This window comes from Poecilia formosa, unplaced genomic scaffold (genome assembly GCF_000485575.1).
Source record: "Poecilia formosa unplaced genomic scaffold, Poecilia_formosa-5.1.2 Scaffold296, whole genome shotgun sequence".
Taxonomy (NCBI): domain Eukaryota; kingdom Metazoa; phylum Chordata; class Actinopteri; order Cyprinodontiformes; family Poeciliidae; genus Poecilia; species Poecilia formosa.
In genome coordinates this window covers 24,863-33,649 of record NW_006800235.1, presented here as the reverse complement: position 1 = coordinate 33,649, position 8,787 = coordinate 24,863, and the positions used below count along the sequence as shown (strand labels likewise).

At 35.2% G+C, this 8,787-nt stretch overlaps 2 protein-coding genes across 2 annotated transcripts in view; both read right to left on the bottom strand.

The window, feature by feature from the left end:
• LOC103151905 (carbonyl reductase [NADPH] 1-like) overlaps positions 1 to 1,267 on the bottom strand; it is a 16,316-nt gene extending 15,049 nt beyond the window's left edge. Inside the window, exon 1 of the mRNA XM_016681830.1 lies at positions 1,254 to 1,267. Coding sequence (XP_016537316.1) covers positions 1,254 to 1,267 — 14 coding nt within the window. The remainder of the gene's footprint in view (positions 1 to 1,253) is intronic.
• Positions 1,268 to 1,511: 244 nt separating this feature from the next.
• Positions 1,512 to 8,787, bottom strand: part of LOC103151904 (carbonyl reductase [NADPH] 1-like) — an 11,810-nt gene continuing 4,534 nt past the window's right edge. Inside the window, exons 3-7 of the mRNA XM_007572178.1 lie at positions 5,939 to 6,108; positions 5,591 to 5,698; positions 4,501 to 4,709; positions 2,256 to 2,309; positions 1,512 to 2,154 (exon numbers count right to left, since the gene is read on the bottom strand). Of these exons, the coding sequence (XP_007572240.1) occupies positions 1,981 to 2,154; positions 2,256 to 2,309; positions 4,501 to 4,709; positions 5,591 to 5,698; positions 5,939 to 6,108 (715 nt within the window). The 3' untranslated portion in view covers positions 1,512 to 1,980. The remainder of the gene's footprint in view (positions 2,155 to 2,255; positions 2,310 to 4,500; positions 4,710 to 5,590; positions 5,699 to 5,938; positions 6,109 to 8,787) is intronic.

Sequence of the window (8,787 nt, the reverse complement as noted above, 5' to 3'; positions counted from 1 at the left end):
CATGTTCAAATTCTTTCTACATCAACATGGTATAATGCAGTAATGATAGACAACTTCATTAAATAGTAACAATAACATTGATAAAAGCAGTAATGCCATACAACTATGCTATTTTATTAGTAATTTAATTATGCAGGTCTATTTTGTTATAGGAAAGTATTGCAATATTCAAACCCGCAATTTAGCAAGATATGTAAATCAGAGCTAGACCACCAGACATATTTTGTCTTTGCAGAATTATTGTATTAAAAATATAAACAAGGGCACAATGCAACCTTTTAGTGGACTGTAATATATAAAAAACTTATTTGCGCATGTCAGAAATCTTTTCTTGCTATTCTAAGTTTTCGTTTGTGACTCAAAGTTTTGCTTGTGATTCTCACATGACGTCGTGGGCGGGGCGCAACAAAATATTTCTGATGAGTGCAAATAAAAGTTTATGTTTGGCAAATAACTTTTTAAGTTTACGAATGAGTTATTTAATTTAAAAATAAGTTTTTTAAACAAAACTTTTTGTTTAAAAAAATTAATCATTACAATTCCAAAAGTTTTGATTATTTTATTGTATTTATCTGTGAACCAGACCCTAAACTTACTTAAAGTCTGGAATGAGTTTTTTCCCCTTCATTAATGACTCACTTTTATTACATACATTATATTTATCATGGTAATTCAGGGTGAGTTATTTTTAATTCTACATGAATATCCTTGTTGGACTTTTGTTTAAGTGCTATTCTACTTCAAGATACATTTATCTAACGCTAGAATAAATGAAATGTACATTATGCAGCAAAGGAAATTAGAAGACATATATCCATTATGGAGCTGATCAGTTTTGGACGGGCGATGTGCCCCTATTGCATAAGCGATACTGAAGAATGACTGATATCATTAACGACACATGGAAGAAGCTTTATTTATCTTGCTTTGCTAGCAAAGTCGTTAGCTAGCAGCTAGCTAATAGCACAACAAGAACAGTCTAATGTCTGTATGATAAAAATACTGAATAGCATAAGAACAGTTTTTCCTCACCTGGCTGTCTCCTCCCGCTCAGTAGTCATATATCTCTTCTAATTTGTAATTACAGGTACATGTCAATAAATTAGAGAATCATCAAGATCATTCATTTCAATGTTTCAAAATTTACATGAAACACAAGGATCTCACAAAAGTATACAACAGACACTTTTGTATTCAGTATTTGTGGATTCACCCATTTGCAGATTTTTCAGTGGAACATAACTTTAAATTACTTCAGGAAAACCATCCTATCCAGATTGTCTTTTTTGTAAAGTTTGAAATTCATACAATTTCACATACATTAAAATTTTAAAGAAATGCAGATATGTAAATACCAGGGCAACTTGGCTTTCTATTGGCTGGCGTTTGCAAAGCAGCTACAGTAATGTAAGAGTAACGTTTCTCTTCCTTGATGCTGATTGGCTGTACGTGCAAGACCATGAGTTGGATCTGATGACTCAATACAAAATAACTACAGTCAGAAACCGATAGTTGTTTTGTCAGTCACTTTATTAGTATTTTTGATCAATAGCTCTTTGAAAATCTTTATTAATAAATCAATGCAGTTAGGAAAAAAATATTTTATTGTAGAAAAACATTTTCACTTTTTATTTTAGAACAGGTAACTTCATCACATTAAGGTAATTGACAATTTTCCGATGTAGTAACAGTGAAAAATAATAATCAAAGGCAAAAATAAACTTGGTCAGCACTTTAAACATTCAAATACTGAAGGCACTTGAAGTAACAGGCACAAAAACATCACATTGGTTTGATTATTAAAGCAATAAATCACCTTTAAAAATGACCTACAGAAGAGCATTATTTAATATAGAAGACATTGGTTCATTATTAGATTCCTGAATGGTAACGTTGCTAAAATATGTAAATAGCAAGAAAGTTTGACTTCTCTCATTAGACTAGTGTTTGGGTTTTAAACATGAGCTGCCTGCAGGTTTTTCACCACGGCTGAACTTCCTTCTCAGAGACGAACCTCCCATGGGGTTCAGCTGTTCCTGCCGGAAGCAGAGCCAGGTACACCGGCGTGACGGCGCCTTCGTCTGGAGACTTGGGGGCTTTTGGACCAGCCATGTCTGTGCGCACCCATCCAGGACAGCAGGCATTGAGCAAAATCTGAGTTAAGGTAAAACACAAAATTCATGCTAGCAGTTTGACATTCCTAAACACAGAGAGAATTAAAATGATCATGAAAAAATAAAGTCAAAGTGAGATACCCCGTCATTTGGCCTCTCCTTAGACAGACGACGAGCCAGGATCATGGACAGCGTCTGAAGGCACACAGAACAGAAATGCCTCAGACGGAGAATTTAACTCTTTACTGTTTATGAACAGAACTCCAAACCTACTAATAATCCAAAAAGTAAAGTGAGGTAATTTTATTTAAATAGCACATTTTCAGCAACAAGGCAATTCCAAGTGCTTTACATGAATTAGAAGGAAATACAACAAAACAACAAACCAAAGGAAAGAGCAAAAGAAGAAAAAAGAAAAACAAAAACTATAGCCCCATATATAAGAATAAGTAATCCATGATTTCTAGGGGTTTCTCTGAATTCTTGTTCTGATAATACTGATCTAATGTAGTTTCTCTAGATAAGCCAATAGGAGTTTCTCTGGATTCTAAGTTTGCTCTAATTCATGAAGTAGATGCTCCTATTTTAAGCATACGTACTCCATAATTTATAAGCTATAAAGAGTTTCTATGGATAATAATAATAAGCTTAGCATTAGTCTAAAGTAATAAGTGTTGGTTCTCCATGTTTGATTCTATAAAGTAGATGGTTGTAAATGTTGATCTAAGGTAATGAATTAGTTTCTCTAGATGAGCTTCTCTGGATTATAAGTTTGTTCTATTTCTACAGTATATAAACTAAATGTTCCTGTTCTGGGCTGCTAAGCAGAATAAGAATAGCTTGCAAAAGATCCAAGAACCTGACACAGTTGACAGTAATTGACTGGTTTAAGTGGATGCTTAAGTGTTCCATCACCTAAGGACTACGGAACACCAAACCTGCCATAAGAACGAATAAATACAGAAATAAATAACTAGCTTAATAAATGACTTACTTCCCCAGTAAAAAGCATAACAAATAATTTAATGTATAAATGCAACAAAATTAAAAAAAAAATTATTCCATAATAGCTCATAGTAGAAATTTAGATTTGTACTTTAATCCAAATATTATAATTTATCTCCATGTTCTTATTCTCCATTAACAAATATTGTTTCTTGGCTTTTTAGCAAATTTGACTTTAATGCTATATTGTTTCTTTCCAGCTCCTTTATTTCCTTACAAATATATTATTTTTTTCTTAAACATTCTTTCTGTTAAGTTCACATATCTGCTTTTGATGCTTAATTCCAATTTTTGGCTGCCATTCGATTTTTTTGTGTGCGTGTGTGTGTGTGGTCGTTCATACTACTAAATAAATGTGACCACAACCAGACTTCTTTGTGAACGTTTTTCAGCTCCAAAACCCCCTGATGCTCAGAAGAAGAACGTTGACGTCACACAGCAGCACATTGATTGTGGTAGTGATAATAGCTGCCGCTGTCTACAGATCAATTTTAAAGCTAATGAGCAGTTGAAGTCGACAGTATTGTCACAAGACTATAAACAAAAGAAGGAAGGAACATTGACTTTTAGAGCAGAGTTATGACATCTCAACTAAATGATGTAAAAGTCGGATAAAATGTGAAGTGACTGTTTTGACTGCTGAAATTTGAAAACTATCTGATATGCATCTGATTTTGGACCACATATGGAAGTGACACAAATCACATTTTTGGGAGGGTGAAAAGATCGCAATTTGGCTGTTCAGACTACGATTAAAAAGTCGGGTTTGGATCTGATTTGCCCTTGGTGTGAACTTAGCCTAATTTGTTTTTTTCCATTGCAATGTGAAAACAGAGGGAGAAGCTCTTTGGAACAGCGTCCCCTATGGGCAGAGGTCCAGCTTGTCAGAAGTACATCCTTAACTCAATCATGGTCGCCTGGTTTTGATAATGTGGTAAAAAAGTCTAACTTCTCTGATGTTGTTGCTAATCAACTTTGGTGTGTTGAGGATTTGACATTTTAAGGAACCTCAATGTTAAATTAGCATCTTTAAACATTTTTAATAATTCTTGATTTATCTGAACCCAAAGCAGCCCATAGCAGTTGATCTACATTGTGCAAATAAAAATCTAGAATTTATGATAAACAACTTTGTTCTACATAGAAATAAAAATATTCAGAAAAGTGCCTTTTATGTTAAATATTTTAATAATGCCACAGCTACAAAGGAAGTACAAAAGAAATGTCAGCTTGCAGTTCTCCTTTAAGAAGCAAAACTGGTTCTACGTAACCACTCAGGTCATATTAGTTGGAAATTAAAATTTATTTCATGATCTGTAACATTTAAATATGAAATATGTAACAAATAATGAATACCATTTCATAGCTCTGTAAATCCTACCGTCAGACCAGTTTTCGACACTCCGTAGGCTGTATCCGGCCAGCCATCTTGCTTGTGTTCGCCCTTTTTGGCCGCGTCAACAAATCGCTGCATCAGTACCGCCAGCTCGTCCTCTGTGATGTCGTCACTACGGAAACGCTGCTGGAGTTCTGTACTGCACTGGTTCAGAGTGCGGGAGCCAACAAAGCTGGAAACATTCACAACACGACCTAAGAAAGAGAGAGGACATCAAAAACTATGCACAGCATAAACGTAGTGTAAGAAATCTATGTTCACATAGATATGAATAAATACGTCATCAAAAATATCATGGCAAGCTTCTGAAAACACCATCGAGAACAATATCAATATTACCATAAGGGTCCAAAAATAGACTGTGGTGGAAAACTACTATAAGTTAACATCTGCTGATCATGTTTTATGAAATGCTTGTGAACTCTCACCAAAAGATCTATTTGGGTTACATGTACAAGGTTGGAAGTTGTTTCCCACAGCTGCATGAGAACCAGACTGTCTCACCTAATTGTTTTGAATTCCTTTATCCTCGGTAAAAAACTCATGTGTTGTCTCTGCCTGGCAGAGCTTTTCATCCAGACCTGCTTCATGATTGACTGTGCACAATTCATAAATAAACCTGATTGAGTGATTTTTCCTGAACAGTGCTTGGTAATATTTTTTTCCACAACAAGACCCTTGAGGAACTCCATATGCTATGTTTCATTTAGTTTTTTAAAATGTATTGTTTCATTTATAGATATTTCATGCCTGTCCATTTTCTCTACAATCTATTTAAAGGTAAAATAGATATGACATAGGGAATCTCAGCTGAAACTAGATGACACAAGTAAAAGAGAACATGTTTTTAGAATCTAAAAATATATATATTTATTTTTCCCTCCTTTTATTTATTTAAATATTTTTCTTCAGTTTTAGTTATAATAATTTGTAGTGATTAAAGAGTTAATTTGATTAACATCTTCAAAATCAAATATGAACATTTTCCCAAAAATTTTTTGGATTTTTTTCCACCAAATTATTGACAGAATGATCAGAAACCTGTATCAAAATGGAATGAGATTTGACTCTGTACCTCCAGCTTTGATGAGAGGCATGAAGTGAGTCAACATGTCTTTGGTGGCGAAGAAGTTGGTCTTCAAAGTGACCTCAGCCTGAGTCCCAAACGGAGCTGTGTCAGCCACTAAAGAGTCAACATGATGTTAGAGTCAGGTATGAATCAATTCAAAATCAAAAACAGACCATTATTATAAGCCCAATTGGAAAATAAATCAATTACATTTGTATATTACATGGATATATGTAATATATCCATGTGGTGACTGTGTTTTCACCACATGTGATTTACCTTTGGAGTAACTACAGGTATGTTTCCATGTGAATTTAATTCACAGACATTTGATCTGCATTGTTCCAAAGCTACCTTTGAACGCTATCCCAGCGTTATTGATGAGGATGTCCACTCCTCCGTACTTCTCCTTGAAGAAAGCAGCAGCTGTTTTAATGCTGTTCAGGTCGTTGATGTCCAGCTGGTGAAACAGGGGCTTCAGCCCCTCCGAGGCCAGAGACTCTACGGCCGCCTGACCTCGACCACTGCAAAACATTTCCATTCATTTTACAGTCAAACATTGGAAATGCAAGTTATCTACACGTTTAGCTGCTAAACGGACCGATCTCAGCTTACACCTAGTGACGAGGGTTTTACATACAAAACTTTTCAAGTAGGCCTGTCACAATAATACATTTTGCTGGGCAATTAATCGTCTCAAAAAACATTGCGATAAACGATAATATTGTTTGAAGACCATTTTAAACTGATGTAACGGTAATGACATAATAATGCATGCAATATCCTGCCAAAAATAGATACACTTTATTTCCAAAAGAACACTAAACACTGGAACTGGTAAACAAAATAAACAACCAAAAACAAAAATAAAATGGACTCTCAGTCTCCATTAACAAAAAATGCATTTGAATAAAAACTAAATAACATAAAACCAAAGTGGAAATAAAAACTAGATTCAAGCAAAAGAATGCAGATTTATGAAGTCTGTATACTACATTGCCCTTCGATAATCATTAGATTTAAATAAAGAAGACGGGCATATCCGACTACCTGATCAAATAGTTCACTCCTCCCTTAAGCCCAGTTCACACTACATGATTTTATTGCCCTGATTTTCCCCTTACAACAATCTTAGAACGTCCAAAAATCATCCTGTAGTGTGTCGTGTGTTACAACTGATCAGGCATATTGAACATGTTGGATTTTGGCCAGTTTATCACTGCAGCGTGTGGGGTTTTCCCCGACTGGGAGCGAGACCGTAGTCTGTTGAATGTGACAGGTAGCCAATCATGAGAAAGTACGGAGGGACAAGGGCGTAAATCCCATCTCATTATTGGGGGGGACCATAAACGGAAATTTTTTTAAGAGCAATTTTGGGGGGGTCGGCAAAGTTATGGTAAAATGTAACGTAAAATGTGGTTAAATTATATTTTTTTGTGTGTTCAAGCTGCACCACCAAAAATGACTAGTAAGTAGCAATGAATAACAAAAGTGTTGTTCTCAGTGAACAACCTGTAGAGACCCACAGAAGTCAAACTAAGATTCAAATGTTGCTTAGATATGAGTTTGATTCAGTGTCACAGATCTAATCTCTGTTACATCTTTACAAAAATTTAAGGCTCTAAATAAAAACAAGTTTTAATAAGTAAATCCACTTAATAAAATTCCTCATAAATATTGATTTATTGCAGTGGTCCTCAGTACAAGTCATGTGTTATTTAAATTATAACTTAAGTTGCTTTAAACTTTTATTTTTGATGGAGGTTTTTCATGTCATGGATGGCTGAGAATCTATAAATATAGGAATTGAATATTTGGGAAGTATAACTTAAACTTAAAGGTCAGCACCAGAGTTTTCTAGAAAAATATTCAGATTTTATTTTGTTGTTTTAAAGGCTCTACGCTGAAGATGGTAAGAAATAAAGACATATTTTATTTTGTTTTACTGCCAGCTGCAGTAGCCCCTCTGCTCTCAGCTCCCATACAGAGCTATCGGCTAGTGTTAATGCTCAGCCGCTCCCTCCCGTTTCAAACTCTTCTCATCAAAGTAAGAGTTAGAGAGCTAAATATAATTGAAATATTGGCTACCTTCGACAGAAAAGGGAGTTAAGTCTATGAGAGCAATGTAGCAGTTTTGCTAGTTTCGTTTTCTAAGGCATAACAGGGCAGTTTATCATGATTCAGTCAAAGTAATGAAATAAACTGTTTATTGTCAATGTGTTTCTTCCTATTGAGCAGTGAAAGTAAATAAAACGTGTTACATGTCTTTTGCTTTAAGCATTTACTTACTGGAGGGTTTTTTGTTTGTGCTGCGGAGCCATAGCAACAGCTAGCTCCTCACTTCAGCGGCTCTAACGGAGCCTGTGCTGTTCAGCAGCTCAGCTGTTGCTCCTCCTACACTTTGGACTGAACAATTGTTCTAATAATGATAGGGGGGACCTAAAAATTATTTTTTTTCTATGATGAATGGCAGATTTACTTCGTTCTTTCTATTGCCTTTTTTATATTGATATTGTTTAAATACAAGGGTCTCTCATGATTTTTTTTTTTGGGAGGGGGGCATGGGGGGAGGACGACAATTCTAGACTTTTCCAAGATTGGGGGAGTCCTGACTTATTTTCAGATAATTAATGCTAGGGGTTAGGGGTGCATCGATTGCCGATTTCTGACTCATCGCTGATTACCAATCTGCAAGAAGCCTGACCTGCCAATTCCAAGTTTGACCATTTGAAATTTAACTAAATATAGCAAGAAAGTCACGAGCTGGTAACAATGGGTTGACTTGTTAACTGAAAATGTGCAGACATGACCTGGTGGGTCTGTCAGTCAGTCTAACCTCTCTCACAGCAGAGCAAAAAAAAAAAAAAAAAGACAGTGATTAATTTTTAGAACTTTGCAGAGGTAGATAGGATCAGTGGATAAGATCATATTCATATGCAAGTATCGGACAATAATCAATTTTTGGGAGATCAGCCAATATTTCACAAAATTTCATCAAAGTTTTGTAAATTGTTAGTTATGGTGTTGACACATCATGGTTGTGACAAGCAACTAAGGAATAAAACAGAAGAAAAAACTAAAGAATAACTTAAGCTAACCAGAGCTAACTAGCCCTCTTAGCAAAGGAAGAGAAAGGAAGATATCATGGGGTCCTCAGAAGTTCTGATGCCCCCCAATAATGCCTGATTTTTTTACATTCTTTT